At 41.7% G+C, this 20,302-nt stretch overlaps 1 protein-coding gene across 1 annotated transcript; it reads left to right on the top strand.

Moving 5' to 3' along the window:
• Positions 1-94: 94 nt before the first annotated feature.
• LOC308324959 (mitochondrial adenyl nucleotide antiporter SLC25A24-like) lies at positions 95-19,546 on the top strand. The gene is made up of 10 exons (XM_080777310.1): positions 95-531; positions 1,304-1,430; positions 2,363-2,450; positions 2,552-2,663; positions 8,638-8,796; positions 12,222-12,362; positions 12,972-13,079; positions 16,420-16,587; positions 17,039-17,189; positions 18,294-19,546. Exons 1-10 carry the CDS (start codon positions 331-333, stop codon positions 18,473-18,475), a joined length of 1,437 nt encoding a protein of 478 aa, XP_080633436.1. The 5' UTR covers positions 95-330; the 3' UTR covers positions 18,476-19,546.
• Positions 19,547-20,302: the final 756 nt, after the last annotated feature.

The raw sequence follows: 20,302 nt of genomic DNA on the forward strand, positions 1-20,302 counted from the left end.
TTCACAATACAACTGATTGCTTATTTCTCTCGCAACACTGGCAACCCTGGCAGCAGCACTGTAGTTCCTGTGTCCCTATATGCACCAGCCGGTGTTCGAATACCTTTCGATTATGATTGCAGCGTGACGCCGTCACATTCACACACACACACACACACACACACACACAGGCGTGTATCGATTGTGCTACGTTTCCTATTGATGGATTACTATCTCTAAAACCCGGGCTATCCAAGCTGCATCCGCAGCAGGAGAGGACTGGAGTGGAGGACGCCTCCTCCTGCCAGCCTCGACGTCTCGCTTGCCCTGCCGGCCGGCTGCCACATCACAATGCATATTGGGACTCTACTACGGACGTTGCTATCGGACGCTCGGTGTTCCCACTCCCAGTCCTGGGAAGCCGATAGCAGCGAGAGATTCTACCAGGACCTGTTCGAGAAGCTGGACGCCAATAGAGATGGGAAGATCGATGTGGCTGAGCTGAGGGCTGGTCTCACTGCAATGGGTATATTCCGCCAGGGTGCTGCACAGGTAAAAAAAAAAAAACCACCTCACAGCCTAATAATATAATGTTGTGCAATGCCAATGTGCCCTTTAAACAGACCCCATCGGCCACCACCATCATCATCATGCACAGCGCAATCCGGGGTTCAATCAGGGATCACGGGATCATCATGCAGCCAGCCAAGCCAGGCTAGGGTTCAGGAGGTTGTTTTTCCCTGCAACATGGCACGTCAACTTCTGTCGTGTGTGCGCGTGCGCGCGTGCGTAGTAGTGCCGGGGCAGAATGGGCAGTATAGCTGCATTACACTATAATTAAAGTAATTTCTGCATTAGCTTAGCTTACTTTCCCCAGTAAGATGGGTAAAGTACAAAACAGTAGGCTAAATAGTACAGTAACTAATCCAATTAACTCTGCATTATTTGTGTGTGTGTGTGTGTGTGTGTGTGTGTGTGTGTGTGTGTGTGTGTGTGTGTGTGTGTGTGTGTATGCATATCCCAAGTATCAAGTTTGAGAGGGAGCAATGTGTGCATCTGGCTGATTGGTGACTTAACTGTGAGGTTAATGATTCATTGATTGCTCCTAAAAGCTGACTTTCACTTTTTAGAGTGTGTGTGACTGTGTGGGATGGTGGGGCTAGTGAAAATCGGTATTATTAACAGGTAGACTTAGAGCTTAATTTAGAGCAGTGATGTGGAATAGATATGTAGGCTACACACAGACAGACACTTTCTGGGGATTTTCAGTCCCTCCCTCCCAATGGAACAGCTGCACTAACCAGGTCATTTATTCTCTCCACAGAAAATAGTATCGTTTGGTGACAAAAATAAAGATGGGTGCCTTGACTTCAGCGAGTTCACCAGATATCTGAAGGAGCATGAGAAGAAGCTGCAACTGACGTTCAAGAGTCTGGATAAAAACAACGACGGTAAGGCTTAGGTCTGTCAATTTCACAATTATACATAATTATACATAATAAAACAACGACGGTAAGGCTTAGGTCTGTCAATATCACAATTATACATAATAAAACAATGACTGTAAGTCTTAGGTCTGTCAATGTCACAATTATACATAATCGCCGATCACAATTATTTGAGATAATCACAATTATGTTTTACATACATAATCGTCATAATCGTTTCCATGTTGACAAATGATCATATATTTTCAAACATTTTCAATAGTAGTGGAAATAGCAGATCTACAAGCTCACAACACGTTGCAATGTGTTGTGAGATTGTAGATCGGCTATTTCCACTATTACATGTTTTTTCTAAGTATAAAGTTATTGTATATTCAGTTGTATGTTACGGTTATTTGTCATATCTGCCCTGTGCGACTTTAAAGCCAAAAAACAGAAATGTAATTTTTTATAATATGTTCCGGTGTCCAACAACCGAAACACAGTTAGATCGTTAATCTTAATTATTTGTGTGACAATAAATCGTCGTGTAAAATGTCATAATCGTGACCGACCTAGTAAGGCTCAGTTCTAGCCCCTGCTGAGTGCGAGTGTTCTCTTTATCACTGTATATCGACAAGACAATTGACTGGTCACAGTGCAACACTGTGGTGTAAAGTAACTAAGCACATACAATTTTGAGTTTTTCTTTTACTTTTCTAGAGTATTTAAAAATGTCTGTACTTTTACATCCACTGCACTACATCTCAGAGGCAAATTTTGTACTCCACTACAGTTATTTGAAAAATGTTACAATTACCTTTTTTGATTATTATTATAAAACACTACACGAGTACAAATTTAATTCCGGACTTTTACTTGTACCGGAGTATTTCCACATTGCAGTATTGATACTTTTCCCACCACTGATAGCTGTGTCTCCCCCATCACCGCAGGACGCATTGATGCCTCTGAGATCCGGCAGTCCCTTTCAGAGCTGGGCATGGACATATCTAAAGAGGACGCCCTGAAGATCTTACAGAGGTTTGACATGTTGTTTGCTACTCTAATTATGGCTAGAGTATGTTAAACATTAGCCCATAGGGCCATAGCTGATGACGACGTGTTCCTCCCTGTCTTCTCAGCATGGACATTGATGGAACCATGATGGTGGACTGGAATGAGTGGAGGGAGCACTTCCTATTCAACCCTGTGCACAATCTGGAAGAGATCCTACACTACTGGAAACACTCGTCGGTGAGGGACAGGGACACACTGACACTGTACATAAACACACGTAGAAAACCAGCAGTGGAATGCATTGATGTGCACTGACAGGCCATCTTGAACCTTTTGTTCAGATCAGCTGTTTAACTAGAACTGTGGCCATGTTATTGTATGTGGCTTAGGTTAACTCATAGGATCCCAAACCTTTCAGCCCCCACCACTCAAAATAATGCTGACAAAGGCTTGCAACCCCCACTATCCTTGGAAGTGATTTATGCATACAAACGTTTGTGCGCACATGCACAGAATGTATGGTACTATACCCTAGGCTATTCAAATGAATGGGCCACAATGACGCAAGCACAAAAGAACGCAAAATAGCATAGCATAATATAAATATAGTAATTTAATTTAGTAACCTGTAACCTAATGAGATGTGTAAGCACTATGCTTGGAGCACAACAAGTCGGTCTGCCTTGAATTTTGGAAACGGACTTGGTAATCATCCTCCACGTTCAGTCTCAACCTGTACTAATGTACGTACATTCGGAGAAAGTCTTTTCACATACCAGGGGGGCAGTCAGACAGATATTTTGTGAAGCCACTAAGGAAATCGGGACTTCCTGAAAGTTCATATAATGGCCTGTTGTGGCGCTGTCATTGGGCCCAAATACATGGAGCTCTATGGAGCTCTATGGCCCAATGACAGAACTTTCAGGAAGTCCCGATTTCCTTAGTGGCTTCACAAAATATTAATAAATAACATAAATAACTTCACCTAGACTGTATTACCGTAATAAACATGTTCATGAATACTTTCTGCTTCCAGTCACTAGTTTAAAGTCTCATTTCTCATGTCATAATATTATTTTTGGAAAATTATGGTCCCATTTATTTAAAAAAATGACCATTAAGTCGCATATGTTCTGAGGGGCGTGGCTACCGTTACAGTCTATGATCGGGAGCCACCCCCCGTTCGAGTCAAAATAAAAACCAACGAAGAAGAAGGGGGGAAGTCCCGCCTCGTTGTCTGGGCCAGCCAATGGCCAGCTGGGCCCAAACGGATCTAGAAAGATGGCGATTTACAATTCAAGGACTGACAGGCTTCATCTTACGTTCATATCAGACCCGGAGAACGCTTTGTCCATATTTCTTCTATGATACATACATAGACGGGACTGATAAACCCCTCCTATGGCCCTGGCGCTACACCAAATCCAAAGGATAACGCAATGGAGAAAGACACTTTTTGCGTTCGCGAGCCCAGTGAATGAATGAACGTGCGTGTGTTACAGCGCACCGCCGCTGTGCACATGGCCACTGCCAGCACGATCGCCGCTGCTCCCTGATGCGTTCCCGATTGGATCTGCTATTTTCGAGTCTCCTCCCAGGCTCCCACCGAGTGGTTAAGACACTGTTGGACGACCAAAAACAATAGCAGGAGTTCCTTTGTTGCGTTACATTGAAGTTGGTGACCTATGAATACGGTTTTGACAGAAGCAGCAGCTGTACCTAGTTGAAATAGTCTCTCGCACAGGGCTGTGGGGTTTAAGCGCCACTAACTTCCATTGTTAATCCGGGCCTGTATATACTGTAGATCCAAACTGCATCAGTACATCCATTGCAGGCTTGTACAGCAGTGGGTATCCCCTCTCCGACTGAAATCCCAAACCCAGCAAGCATCATGGAATAAAATGCTCTCCTGGCTTTAAGATTTGATGGCTTGACAGTTCAACCAGTGTGTCGTCCCGGTCAGTGACAGGTGTCGTAAGGCTGTTACAGTAAATGGTGATCGCATCCAGTCATATTGTTCTGGAGCCGTGCTTCACAGTGTTAACACTTAGTTTTAGTCAATCCTACCTATTTCAACTCTCACAATCCAACGTTTGACTTGCTAATTTGCTGCGTGCACACTTTCACTTTTAGAGCGTCCACCCTGGGACTGGGAGGTCAGGGTTTGATCCCCGGCCGGGTCATACCAAAGACTGTGAAAAAGGGGACCCAGTGCCTCCCTGCTTGACACTCGGCATCAAGGGTTGGATTGGGGTAAGTCCCTGCGACATACCAGCGTCATGTCCAGGGGGTGTACTTGTACATCAAGCTGCCTCATGCTAAGGAAACAGGAGATGGGCATCATGGCTCGGCATCGGCAAGGCTTACTACACTTTCACAATTCCTCTCCTCTCCTGTAGACAAGGCAGTGCAAATAACAATAGTGCAAGTATTTTAGTTTAGACGATGCACTTCAGATGTTAATGAAAAACAAAGTGGTGCAGTACATGGAGGTGAGGGAGGGTTGGTACTATGTTAGGGAGTTCAGTAGCCTCACTGCCTGGGGGGAAACAACATAGTATTGTGGACAAGTGGGTTTCCTCCTTTCCTGGAAGGCAGAATGTGAATGGTCATTGCGAAGGGTAGGAGGAGACTTCCACGATGCTGGGGGCACTGCGTATGCAGTGGTAGTGGTAGATGTCCATGACTGGCGGTAAGGAGGGAGCATCCTGTGGTTAACGTTCACACTACCTGTCGCAGGATCTCAGTCAGAGGTGGAGCAGTTTCCCGTCACCAAGCAGTGATGCAGCTGGTGAGGACACTCTATTATGATGGTTCTCTGTGGAGAATATGGTGAGGATGGGGTTATTGGGGTAGGAGTTTTGCATTCTTAAGGCATCGAAGTCTTTCTTGACTGACAGTGGTGGTGAGTGTTGAGCTGAGGTTATGGGAACCGAACACGGAGGAATGCAGAGCCGAGCACCCACAAATGTGGAGGAGAGGATGTAAAGTTTAAACAAATTTATTCTATGAAAATTACATAGACACTTCACAACATGTTGTGAAGTGAACAGGCAATTCTTACCATTGACACTTGCCCGTAGGACTTGAACAGACACTATTTAATGGAGTTGTATGTTTGTTAATCCAGTTCTCACCGTAATCACACTGGTCAAAACATGTTGGCAATTTTTATTGAATAAACTTTTCTTCCTCTCCTCCATAGTGCTCAGCACACCGCTGATCCTAAAAACCCAGAATTCTGTATACTTTTTAGCCTTTAAAAAGCTCCTTTGAGCACCCAGTTGGCCTCTGTGTTTTCTTTTCTGAATGCAGAGGAACTTGGCCGTGGATGAGCAGGGTTGAGTGTTCAACATGCATGGGCTATTCTGATGACAATGATGGATTTTGGATTCAATTATTCTGAGCAGAAGGTTGTTGTCTGCAAACCAACTTGTCAGCCGCTCCGCCTGTTTGAGCCCTATAGAAACAAACTGGTATGGGTCTATTGTGGCAACAAATCTGGCTTGAGCACAATCAAGTGGTAATCAGAAAGGCTATTGTAGGTTTCTTGGGTACTGGGATGATGTTAGTGGTGCTGAAGCAAACTGGGGCAACCGCGTGGCTCAGTTGCCACAAAAACTGGCCAAAAGTATTAAATAGGAAGCAACTTGAATGAACAAAATATATATTACTGATATATTTATTAGGCAGTGCAGACTTGGAGTTCAAACGGCATCATAGGTACTTAAAAGGTAAAAATCCCCAAATCAGAATTTCAGTTTCGGTTAGCCTTGAGCCACTGTTTCAGGGTATTAAAAGTGGGATATGTACATTCCCTAATTACAGCATTTACTTTAGTGACAGAGCATTTCAAAGCATGTCCAAATGCTGTGCATCTAGTCCAAAATCACCTCACTGTCCCCTGCCATTTCTTCTTACACCTTGGATGGCAATTGGATGATTTGAGGCATTTTGTTCCAAAAATGTGTTTTGCAAAAATCCACACGTTAGTGGCGCTATAACAGGCCAATGTAGAAAAGTCTGTGAAAGATTTCATGTAAATTTCATGCTGCAATCTGGAGGAGTAATATAAAAATGGTGCCGGAAATTAGCTGGAAACAGACGCACAGACGGACGCACACACAATCCTGCAAACTTTGAAAGCCAATGTTAGCCAATTAAGATGGAATATGAAATATAACACATGACTCTAGAGATACTGTGTAACAATTTGCGGGATTTTTGGACAGAATCTGGAGGAGTAATATCTAAAAATGTGTTTTACAAAAGTCAGCCTCCTGGTGGCTCTATAAGAGGCAGTTCTGGAATATTTGGGGCAGAGGTTCATCGTTGGCATCCAGGGAGTGTGTGTGTGTGGAATATATGCCATCGCCCGGGTTAACGGTGCCGGAGATTAGCTGGTAACAAATGGATGGACACACAGACAGACTCGCACACAGACTGCAAAACATACTTTCTCCCCATGCCTTTGGCCTGGTGACAATAATGGGCCTTGATATGAAAATGGTTGAAAACCACTGTCCTAGATTACTATTTCTATGCATTTTATGTATTACCTTATGTTGTTGTTGGTTACTGTAAATCGCTCTGGCTTAAGAGCTTCTGCAAATGTCTAAATTGCAATTGTAATTCATGGGTGCCGTGAAAAGGTATTTTCAGGGGTGCCCTGAGTCAAAAAGGTTTTGACAACCAGTGAAATAGAGAGACTACTCACTACTGGAAGAATTGTTACCGTATTATGGTTTGGTTTTATCCATGTTAAGACTAGTAAACGACAGCCACATGAATAGAGCAGCGGGAAAATTGCTACTTTCCTATTTAGACTTTTGGGTGACTTTTTTATTTGTTTTTAAACACCCAACTGTGTTTCACATGCCTTTAGTTTAAACAATACACTGTTTCTCTCTGAAGAGAGCTTGAGCAATCAAAGAGGTCCTGTTTTTATGAAAGAGCTCTTGTTTGTCTCTGTTCAAAAAGGAGTATGCCTGTCGCGCCAGATAAAATGTTATCTTTTTTAATTAACTAAATGTCCTCACATTCAAGGACGTGGCCAGCTAGCACAGCATTTTGTTTTACTAGCATTTCTGGCACGCACGCACGCACACACGCCACGCACGTGCACACACACACACACTGCAGTTATACTGCAGTGCACGCACACATCTTGATGACCTTTTATAGTAATGTAGTTAATATTGTTGTATATCATGCTTTCTGTCACATGGAACCGTGTGTAGCTAGTGATAGAAGTTAAATGTATTCGCGAGGGGGGACGTCACCATCGACAGTCTTGTGGGGCAGGTTGTTGTTGGACTGGCGGCCTTGCCACTCGCAGCGTGTCACAGTCACAGACGTTTGTGTCATTGATTGTATTTCTAGTCTAGGTCTTGTGTTTTCTATGCATGTTCCCTGGTCTAGTGTTCTTGGTTCTATGTTTGTTTATAACCCAGCTGTATCTCATTTGTAATCAGCCCTCGTGCATATCAGTTCTGTTCCCCAGTCAGTCCTTGTTTTTCTTTCTTTTTCTCACTGTTCTGAGGGCTGTTTTTCCCCAGAGCGCTCACACACCTCCAGGATCAACCAGCTTCTGTTTGGTACAGGTCTCGGAGATTGGTACATCATCATGGATGCATTTACTGGTCGCTATAGTCACAGTAACAAGTAACATATCCCTCCTGGACCAGTAAGACGCCTGGGGGCGAGAAGCGACCTAGGTCACGTGCTATGTGTTGTTTTTGATCTGGGTCGGGACAATAAAGATTATTATTATTATTATTATTAATAATAATAATAATAATAAGCACATCAGCCTATAGTGACATTCCCAAAACAGGGATGCCAGGTTGGAAGTTGTTAATGTGTTGATTATTATAATCACTGTGCTATGGCCCATAATAACAGCTACCCACTGTGACCATCAAAAACATTGTCTGTACACTTACAAAACTAGCTTGTAGATCGACTATTCAAGTATAAAATAGGGTTAAAAGAGGTTCAACTGTTCCTGATTTCATCTATACTTTTACTCCACTACAGTTATTTGAAAACTTTAGTTACTTTGATGCTAATACTTTTTGCACTTTCAGTCAACAATTCTTTTTATTCCAGAGTCAGACATTTACTTCAATTCTACATTGCAGTATTGATACTTTTTTCTCAAGTGAAAAGTACTTTTTCCACCACTGATAAAGAGTGAATGTGTCACTAGGTGGTGGACATAGGGGACAGTCTTGCCATCCCAGACGAGTTCACAGAAGAGGAGAAGAGCTCTGGAGGCTGGTGGAAGCAGCTTGTTGCTGGGGCCGTGGCAGGGGCCATCTCCCGTACCGGCACTGCACCTCTGGACAGGGTCAAAGTCTTCATGCAGGTGTGTATGCTCATCATTAGCAGAACCTTGGGTTGTACTGTGTAGACACCAGTGACGCTAAAAGCCTCCTTCATACTGTGCGCCAAGGCGTGGTTCATTCATGGCTCATAGCTCTGTACTAGATACTATTGGAACTACACTGTAGCTGCAACTATCGATAATATTCTTGTAGTATCTTTTATTCAAATCGACCCCCCCCCCCCCCCCCCAAAAAAAAAAACATAGATTGTACACTCTCAGTGTTATGGGGGTCCTTAAAATTAAATAGTTTGAGAACCACTGGACACTAAATGGACCCAAGCCTTAATTAGTATCATCAGTAACACCATGGATAATCCAAAATGGATTCTGTGCATATACCCTATTGTGCTTCTTGAGAGTACCAAACCTTTTCCTTTTCATATTTTGAATTTAGTTTTTGCAGGCTGTGACATTACAAACATCAGGAAAATCAGAGCACTTGTTTGAGCCAGAAAACGCAAGACCACAGAAAATCTACTGAATCTACACAATCCCTTTAAAAGGTGGTAGCAGTTGAACCACAGCAAAGCAACCCTCAGGGGGAAAAAAAGTTTCGTAAACTAAAGCTATTAGAAAAGCAAGTTATGTACAAACTCTTCAAGAATGACAGAGAGCTAAATCTAGTTTGTTGCCATTTATTTCACAGAAGCATCCATGTGGATATATAGTAGGCCTATGCTGATATTATGAGCAGAGGCTCATCTCCTCAGCCCATGAGCTTGTATACATACACCCAAGTCTTTCCTTAAAACCAGACCATAATATGGTCCTAATATATCAAACATATTATGTTTGACGAATCAAGATTAGCTTATTGTTAGCAATGCATTGTTATTACACAAATTTTCTCCTGCCATTGCAATCACATACACAGTTTTGCAGCCAGGCTAAGTCAAGTTGATCTGTGGCAGCATCTTATTTCGTTTCTCACTTCAACATGATATCTTTGGCTAAAGATACCCAGCTGAGACTCCTCTGCTCTATCCTGACATGCTGACTATTACATTCCTTAGCCTGTGTTCCAGGCCTGCAAATAGTAATACAGGGAAACATCCCTGTACCAAGTTCAAACCAATTGGTAACAACAAAAACTAAATATTGACAATGTAATACTAAATATCTAATATCAACAACAATACATCTAGCAAATCAATGTGTAATGAAAAGTCAGCACTATGAGTTGTGTTTATTGCAAAAAGTGCACACTTTTTCACTTAAAATATGTGTTAGCTCTATATTCTGATAAAACTCATTGCTATAGTGCTATAGTGTTTAAGTAACAGTCTCCCAAGCAGAGCGTGCAAGTACTTTCGACCGCTACAAACTTTCAAATCTCAGTTTCTCTGTGAAGGAACGTTTGAAAGTAGTATTATTAAGTATGGTACAAGTACTTGTACAAGTATGGTACAAGTTTCTATCTATAAAATAAATACAGTTTTATCGATTTAGAACTATTCTGGATCCCTTTTTAGTTTCTCAAAGAAAAATAAATCATCGATATCCGATGAAAAAAAAGGTATATAAACTGAAATTAAATATGTTATCCCGTATACAGTATAATTATTTAATTATTTATTATAAATTGTCAATTGTTTTAAATTGACTTAATCTTGGACTATAGTGATATTAATACTAAATCATGATCAGAGTATGTGTCTCCAACTTCAATTTCTGTAATAATACTTTCACATTTGTTAAAATATACATGATCTAAAATACTGATGTAATCTGTAGTTTGATTTGTGATTAATTGTTTAAAGCCTAATCTGGACATGAAGGTCTTTATACTTCCATCTGTCTCACTATACTGGTCATCATTTAAATCTCCTAGTATCATAATGGAAGAAGTCGAAGAGGATAGATACTTTATCAAGTTTTAGGTGATCTGTACATAAGAATATCTTTTACATGTATGAATACTTGTTCTACTCTTTCCAATATCCTGATTTCATTTTGAATTATTTTAATTGAAATATAACAAACATCACTCCCCCACCTATATCATATTCTCTGTCATTCCTGAATGTATTGTAATTCATGTTCATTGTTCTTAATTTAAAAGTAAGGTTATTAATGTTTCTTTACGTCACCATCGAAAACCAATTACACTCTGGCATTGGGTCCTTTAATCCACATCTTTACTACGTCATCATTGAGAGCTAGTTATAGCAGTTAGTTATACCAGTGCCGGGTGGATTAAAGGAACTGCCTCTATATATGTACTCTGTAAGTTGATTAGCTGTGGTTACTTTGCACCGTATGCACCGTCCCAGCATTTTCCATGCGTATGCACTGTCCCAGCATTTTCGATGCGTATGCACCGTCCCAGCAAATTACGTAATGACTAGTTGTGCCTGATACGGCAGTAGTGCCAGATTACATACATGTATACATAGGAGCATTACCTTTAATCCTCCCAACACTAAAACATATCGTCATTACCACCATCGAAAACCAATTACACTCTGGCATTGGTCCTTTAATCCACATCTTTATTATGTCATCATTGAGAGCTAGTTATACCAGTGCCGGGTGGATTAAAGGAACTGTAAGTTGATTAGCGGTATACTGTGGTTACTTTGCGCCGTATGCAGCATTTTCGATGCGTATGCACCGTCCCATCAAATGACGTAATGACTAGTTGTGCCTGATAAAACCAATGGTTTTCGATGGTGGTAATGACGATATGTTTTAGTGTCAGGAGGATTAAAGGTAATGCTCCTATGTATACATGTATGTAATCTGGCACCACTGCCGTAACAGGCACAAGTAGTCATTACGTCATTTGCTGGGACGGTGCATACACATCAAAAGTGCTTGGACGGTGCATACGCATCAAAAGTGCTGGGACGGTGCATATGCGTCCCGGGCGAAACTAGTACTTGTGCGCTCTGCCCTGCGCAAGTAACAAGTGCAATTGGAAGTGATGACACAAAGAAATGATAAGGCAAAATTGGAACTGGAACACAAAAAGGAAGTTGATAAATGGATACTATGGCCTGATTGGCTGAACGTTTATCAGCTACTGTACCTGAAAATGTATTTTCTGTTTATCAAAGAGCTGGAGGGGGACGGGGAGACCCCTGTTACTGAACAAACAGTCTATAGCAACTCTATGGCTATAGCTTTAGCCTTTAACATGGGGTGGAAACCTGTCCAAAACGCTTACTTTTCAGGATGATTCAAATTGAAAAACACACCGCTCAAAACGCGTTGCTTCGGGGCCGCATTTCGAGCTTGCGGACCTGCTACTTTTGATGCTTTGGTGTGATGCTGTAGTATGATCAAGTAGGGTGTAAGTTTTACGGTTTTATTTAAAAATAACGCAATGTGTATATAAGAGGTTTCTGCTCGGACAGCGACGAAATATGAAAGGACTAATCGTCAGACTGATGGGTTGCCAGGTTAACACCAAAATCACCCTGCTAGGAGGCTACAAACAGATGATCAGAGAAGGGGGATTAAGGTCGCTGTGGAGAGGCAACGGCATCAACATATTCAAGATCGCCCCAGAGACTGCAATCAAATTCTTTGCCTATGAACAGGTAACAACTTGATATATACTGTACTGTATATTCTGCAGTGTATTTGGCCACGGAGCCCTCATCTGAAATTGTTTTGTGCCAGGGACCCCTAGAAAATAAGTGTGATGCTGTATTAACACAAAAACGACTCATGACGGATGATGAAACGCTCCGTCGTATAAGCTTTATTATTGATATCACCGTGATTGCTGTTTTTCTTTGCTTGGCCTTTGCTTCTTCAGCGATCCTAGACCGGTTTTCCGCATGTGCACTGCTGTTAATTTCTTGTATACAGGCGGACTGAAAAGCTGAATGACTCTAAATCTACGGAGCTCTCCATGGTTTTGACAAAACACCCGATGTTCGGAGGTCTTTTCTGATTGTCCGGTGATCCCGATCGGAACATTGGCATTTTCTAGAGCAAGGATGGCCTCATTTTACATTGACGCTAAATTGACGCTAAATATTTAGCATCTAAAATGGGCCAAAGTGAACGCGCGCCACACTAAAACCAATCACTGGCACTTTCGTCCACCAGGTGCCAGTGATACGGTTTAGTCTATTAACAAATTTTGCCGGGGACATTTGAAGTCACTACATTATTAAATGTACGGTAAATGTGCTTTACAGTACAAGAAGCTGCTAACAACAGAGGGCCAGGTAGTGGAGACACACACAAGGTTTATGGCTGGATCTCTGGCTGGAGCCACAGCACAGACCGCCATCTACCCCATGGAGGTACAGTAAGCATGCCTCTCACCGTACAGTACAGTCCATCTAGACCAGTGGTTCTCAAAAAGTCTGTGACCGTCACCGGTAACCCGGTTGATGCCAAATTTTGCACGCACACTCCCTGGATGCCAACGATGAACCTCTGCCCTGAATTTTTGAGAACGGCCTGTTATAGCGCCACCATGTACCATATATATATATTATGGTACAGATTGCAGCATGTAATTTACATGAACACAGACTTTTCTACTAGGCTGAGGAATATATCCCACCCTTTTCACATTGGCCTGTTTTAGCACCAATCCAACAGGTGGATTTTTGCAAAACACATTTTTGGAACAAAATGCCTCAAAAGTCAAATGCCATCCAAGGCGTAAGAAGAAATGGCACCCTTTTCACATTGGCCTATTATAGCGCCACCAGGAGGCTATAACCTCACCTGCCCTGGTGGAGACCTGTGCCCCGAGGGGCACTTTATCTAGTTTATTTATGAAATTACTGAAGAATCATCATTGAATTTTATTTTTAATTCATGAATGATTTTCCTTTTGTTTGGGGAATGTTTTTTGAAAATGTTTTGAAATGATAATAATAACAAAAAATGTAGCAAACCAAGGGACCCATAAAAATGTGTCCCGACTCCCAACCCACTAGCACCTCTCACCATAAACAGTACACAAGTACAGTCCATTTGAAGAGATTTTCTGAATGTTAAAATGGATTTACAGGAAATAAACGCATTTATTTTAACGTTGTTAATGCTGACAAAACACAAATGAAGACCCTTATAGATTGCTACAGAGAAGTCTGTCAGGAGTTACACATGTTACACAACGCGAGCGAAGAAAGGTGCTTAGTTCTATTATAAGAAGAAATTCTGGGGCCGCGTCCCAAAATCAAATGTTTAGTTGGTCGAGATATGAGCGCCTCTAACACAGTCATTCATTACCACGTGGTAGAGGAGAGCTAAGCTAATGTGGAATGGGGCCATGCTGTTCACATACATTTTCTTCACTCCTGCTGCCAGTTCAATTGCACACTAATGCACAGTTCAACATCGCAAACATCCAGATGCGCTCATAACATGCACATAATGCATTAGAAAGCAGGGAGCAGACGCTTTATTTTCAGCTGTGCACTTGCTCATTCTAGTTTGTGACATTAAAAGTAAAAAATTGCCGAAGCAATCTTTTTATTCAGGTTTTTGTAACAGGGGCCCAGGGGCAAGTATTAAACAGACATATAAAATATAAAAATAAAACTCAATCCCCTATCCCACCCTCCCCCCACCCACAATCCCAAGGATAGTCGGAAAAACAGTCTGGAGGAAATAAAATAAATAAATGAATCTATATCTAAATCTAATCTAAATCTATATACACATATACACAAAAATACATGCATACATAATTATAAAAAAAAATAAAAAAAAATAAAAGGATAATAATAAAAAGCAGATCTTTCATAGCAGAGCGGATTTTGTTTCTGTTGTGGTTTGGCGTTGGCCGAGGCATAGGCACGGCACACTATGCAGTTTGTGTGTTGTGGTAGAATGTCATAAATGGACCCCAGGTCTTGTAAAACTTTTTCTCAGAGCCGGCAATTGGAAACCTTAACATCTCCAACACGAGACAGGACATTATATCACGAAGCCACTGATGGGACGGGCGGGGCAGCATCCTTCCATTTGAGCAGAATGGCACGCCTAGCGAGCAACAAGGCAAAGTCAACCATACGACACTCTATGCGTGTTAGAGGAAGTTCATCCATTCCAGCAGTGCCAAGGAGAGCGTATTGAGAGAGAGTATTGAACACATTACCCCAAAATGGCTGTAATTTTGGACACATCCAATACTGATGGATCAAAGTTGCATCACCGCTCTTGCACTTGTCACAGGTAGGAGTTACTTCAGGATCAATACTAGCCAGTTTAGCCTTAGACATATGAGCTCTATGGACTACTTTAAACTGCACTAAGCAATGTCGTGCACAAAGAGAGGACTTGTGTATAGAAGAAAAAATAGAATCCCACACTTCATCAGACAGTGTGAGCCCCAGATCATGTTCCCAGTCGGCCTTTATCTTATCTAAGGGCGCTGGCCTCAAATTTGAAATGATATCATATAATATTGAAATGGCGCCCTTAATCGGGTCAAAAGACAGAAATTCATCAATAGGGAAGCCAGGTAGTATAGAGCTCACATAATGTCGGGCCTGCAAAAATCTGTAGAAGTCTGTTCTAGGTGGTCTATATTGAAATTTGATCAAAGGATGCAAAGCTCCCTTCTATAAATAGGTCTTTAAACCATTTGATGCCCTTCCCATGCCAACTCTGAAAGGTCATGTCTTGCATTGGTGGAACAAAAAGGTGTTTGGAAGCAACAGGACTGACCAGGGAGAGGTCTCTATAATTATACCTTTTCCTGAACTGGGCCCACACTCAGTGTATGACGCACCACCGGGTTAGTTATTGAATCAGGCAGGGGGAGCGCAAGCAATCTTTGGCCAGATTTCCTATTGTAAAACCCAATGTGGAAATGGGAAATATTTATTGGGAATTTTTTACTAATATACTATTTTAATATTTCACCAAAAATAAGTCATGATAAAGCTAACATATTGACTACAAATGGGTCTTTACATACTAATGTCTTTACATATTTGAGTGTCTTCCCTTATCCCTTTACATTCTGCCCATTTCCAGCACTGGGTAATGCAGATATATTATCTTTTAGTTTTAAAATAATTTGAGGGAAGTGATGCAGTTCTTCTGCAACTCTTGGACTAACTTCAATTAAATATACTGCTTTTGCACAGAAAGATGACTGTTCAGTTGACATTTCTTCAACTCTGGAAATAGAAATAAAATATAAACATAATTTACGTCAAACAATCAATCTCTCTTTTTGATCTAAATACAATACATTGTACAATTTCCTATTTAGTGTATTTCTTATTTCCTATCCAATATTAAATAGGAAACGCACTAAATGGGAATACCATAAATGTACAGTAATATACCCAATATCTGATAGTAATTCCGTGCACCATAGGCATGAGTGCTTATGGAACCTATTTGAACCCAGAGAATTGTACAGACTATTGAAATACTTTATTATGTTTATTTAGTTTGTAGGAAATGAAAAAATAAATGGGATATTTACTTGCGACATACAAATTGGTCCGTGGGTCGTGCATCAATTTGTATGTGACGCAAGTAAATATCTCCTTTTTTCGCGAACCGCGACCCAACTGTGGGTCCACGCCCCACAGTTTGGTAAACAATGCGGCCTGAGTTAACAGTACACACTCTTTTTCCCTTTCTATGCGCTTTGTGTCTGTTCAGGTAATGAAGACCAGGCTGACCCTGAGAAAGACTGGCCAGTACAAAGGAATAATTGATTGTGCCAAAAACATCCTGAAGAACGAGGGGATCAAGGCTTTCTACAAGGGCTACGTTCCTAACCTGATCGGCATCATTCCCTACGCCGGAATAGACCTGGCCGTGTACGAGGTGTGTGTGTGTGTGTGTGTGTGTGTGTGTGTGTGTGTGTGTGTGTGTGGTGTAAATTAACTAAGTCCATTTCCTCAAGTACTGTAGTACTTCATTTGACGTATTTTCTTTTACTTTACTGGACTGTTTTGTCAATACTTTTACAATACTCTATTACTCTACTCTATTATTTCAAAATCACTTCAGACCTATGTGTATATATAGCTTTGATATTTGAAGATAGCCGATCTACACTTTTCAAAGTGCAATGCGCAACCAAACATAACAATACTTGTCTTTTAGTTCTACTGCATCAATTTAGTCGACCAACATTTTTCCGCCATAGTTTTATTTGACGGAGTGAACACTTGTGTGTGTGACAACAACTCCCTGATGTGGTGGTACTCTTTATGGTTTGTGGTGCAACAACTCCCTGATGTGGTGGTACTCTTTATTGTTTGTGGTGCCTCAGCTGCTGAAGAACGCGTGGCTGTCCCGCTACGCCACGGACTCGGCCAACCCCGGAGTGGTGGTGCTGCTGGGCTGCGGCACCATGTCCAGCACCTGTGGCCAGCTGGCCAGCTACCCACTGGCTCTCATACGCACACGCATGCAGGCGCAGGGTGAGTACCATGTCCAGCACCTGTGGCCAGCTGGCCAGCTACCCACTGGCTCTCATACGCACACGCATGCAGGCGCATGGTGAGTACCATCACTAGGGCTGTCGGTGTCACTAGCATGATTGATTGATTACATTTAATTGTAAAATTATTTTTTTATTAAACCGACAGCGACGAAGGCCTTCCTTGGCCGACAGGCGAAACAAACACTGGTACCTGTTTATTTTGAAGGCAATTGATGGGACTTTACCGTTGTATATTAAATCTCTGCTGGATTGGTTGACGGTAGGGCTATCCAGGGCGCTGCCCTGGTAGTTTGAAGATACTGTACATGCAAGCCCGCACAGTCATTCGCAGTTTTCGCACCTCGCTAACAAAACCTGGCGATCGCCGGGGCACAGCTTGAAACAATGGGAACCATATCAATTCATTCTGTAGTCTACTGTAGGCATCAGTCAGATGTTCACAGTCAAAAGAGTTGTATAACAGTGGCTGATGGATTCACAAACTGTAATTAAATTACAGAGATGATGTTTGCAGGGTAAATGCATAATTATGACACTAACACTAAAGTTTGCCTATTATGCAAGTAAATAGAATACAATTTGATATACAGTAATATTGTGGCTTAATAATAGGTCTACATTTAAGAGGTCATTTCAATCGGTGTCGCTCGGAAGCGCGCACACATGCGCGTTAATAAATCCACAGCACATCCCTGCCTGTACCATAGGACACGCTCCAGTGACTGGCTCACACTAAAGGTCCCCAAAGTAAACATAGAACTGGGGAACATAGCCTTTTGTTTTAATGCCCCAATCACTTGGAAAGACCTACAGCTTAAATTAATTATCTGTTCTCCCATAACATGCTTTAAATTGATATCTTTGATTATAGACCCACAATTACCCCCGCAAAAGTAGCAGAACTGTGGCTTCGGTCCGCATTTCAAGCTTGTATATCTGCTACTTTTGAAGCTTTTGTGTGACACTGACTGTAGTGTGATCAAGTAGGGTGTTAATTTATGAAAAAACTAAAATATGGAGATAAGAGGTTTCTGCCCCGTCATGTTATGATTTTTTAAATGTAAAATGTGTGTATCCACAGCCTCTCTGGATGCTTCGGACAAGTCGTCGCTGAGTGGAATGGTCAGGGACATTGTGGCCAAAGAGGGATTCTTTGGACTCTACAGGGGCATCCTGCCCAACTTCATGAAGGTCATTCCTGCTGTGAGCATCAGCTACGTAGTGTACGAGCACATGAAGACCAGCTTGGGAATCTCCAAGTGACAACCTCAACCACGAGTTAGCTGAGGAAAAGGAGCAATAAAGTATCTGCGTTTAAATGCCGCATTTAAAACGAGACCAACACCAAACATGACTGCGTTGGGCACGGATTCAGCCAAACCGGATACACGGTCGGGCACCCTGTCATACAGTTGTCATGACAGTGGGGGGGAAAAAGAGTGATTACTTGCATCTTTCAAGAATTATTATTGACTTAAATAGTGCCAAGTGAGACCAAACATATCAGGCACAGATTTAACTAAATGGCCCATAGGTTATTATAAAGGCCTATGATGTGAATGCGTAATCAATTAGAGTTGCCTTTCACCAGCCCGCATATTAATGATTTGTAGGAACTAAATTAATAAGCATGCAGCCAAGCATATACTCTATATTAAGATCTCGACTGAAAACGCTCTTCAGTGTCTGAGCTTGATCTGTCCAAGGAAAAGACTTGACACGTGACGTAGACAAGACATTACCGTATGCAACACTGACATGGACGCCGGTGGGAAAAAAAGAGTTAACAGAATGGCTCTTAGAATGTCTTGCTTTGTTATTTGTTTAAGAATGTGACCAAACCATTGTTTTAGCGCTTCTTCGGCTAATGCTGTTACGGTGAGTGTGTTTTTATTTATTTATTAACACCAGTAAACCTAATCTCAAGTTCAGACATATCCTGTTTACAGTATTTACGAAACATTTGTATCCAAATGATGAGAATCCCAAATAAGATACCTTCTTGGACATATAAGACATTGGTTCTCAACCTGTGGGTCGCCACCCAGAGGGGGGTAGTCACCCCAACGGGGCTCCCCACGTGATTTATTTTGAGCAGTGCTAGCCGCTCCAAGGAACAGCTTTGTGTGTATGTCTGTCTGTTTGAGTATGGAATGTCTGTTTGTACATAAACCTCCTGATTGGGACAGACACACACACGCAAGCACTCACGCACACACACACACACACACACACACACACACACACACACACACACACACACACACAGCACCACTCAGTTCACACTTTGGGGTGCTTTATTTATTTAAAGGGAAAAACCTATTAAAGGATAATTCCATGCTAGAAGGCTTTCTTACCTTTTATTTGTAGTTGTTACATCCACAACAAAGAGGTCCAGGTGTTATTTTGTGCAAAAGTGCATTATTGGCTATTTCCCCTAATATAAGCCTTATAATGCGCTTTTGCACAAAATAACACCTGGACCTCTTTGGAGGGGACATAACGACTACAAATAAAGGTAAGAAAGCCTTCTAGCATGGAATTCTCCTTTAAGGTCCCTGCACAGTGCACACTGGACGTGTTTTCGGATTTTTAGCTGCGTTTTTCCGTCGGTTTTCCGCAAAACGCGCCCAGTGTGCAACCATCTTTACTGCATCAAAAGTAATCAACATTATGTAAAAAGTATATAATTTTTTTTTGTCAAATAATATAAGAAAGAGGCTATAATTGTGAAAATGGGTACTGTACTGTACATCCCCAGGCCTTGCCGTGCTTGTAGATCGGCTATTTAAAAAATATGTATCTGTTGTCTTTGGAACCTACGGGGTATCCGGACATAAAAACAAATGCTTTGGAACCGAGTCAAACAAAATGGAATGCCTCAACTCCTACAATTCGTTATTACGATTCGCCTAATAGCATAATTGCCTAAGTAATTTTTTTTAATTATGCTATGAGGCTAACAGATTCTACGTGAATGTCATTTCAATTGATTATTTTGGCGGGGGGGTTCATGGCCTGAAAAGGTTGAGAACCACTGCTATATTATACAGTAAGGTGTCTGACACATGACCGTGTCAGTGAGTACTG

This window comes from Protomyctophum bolini (genome assembly GCF_963924005.1).
Source record: "Protomyctophum bolini genome assembly, chromosome: 12".
Taxonomy (NCBI): Eukaryota; Metazoa; Chordata; class Actinopteri; order Myctophiformes; family Myctophidae; genus Protomyctophum; species Protomyctophum bolini.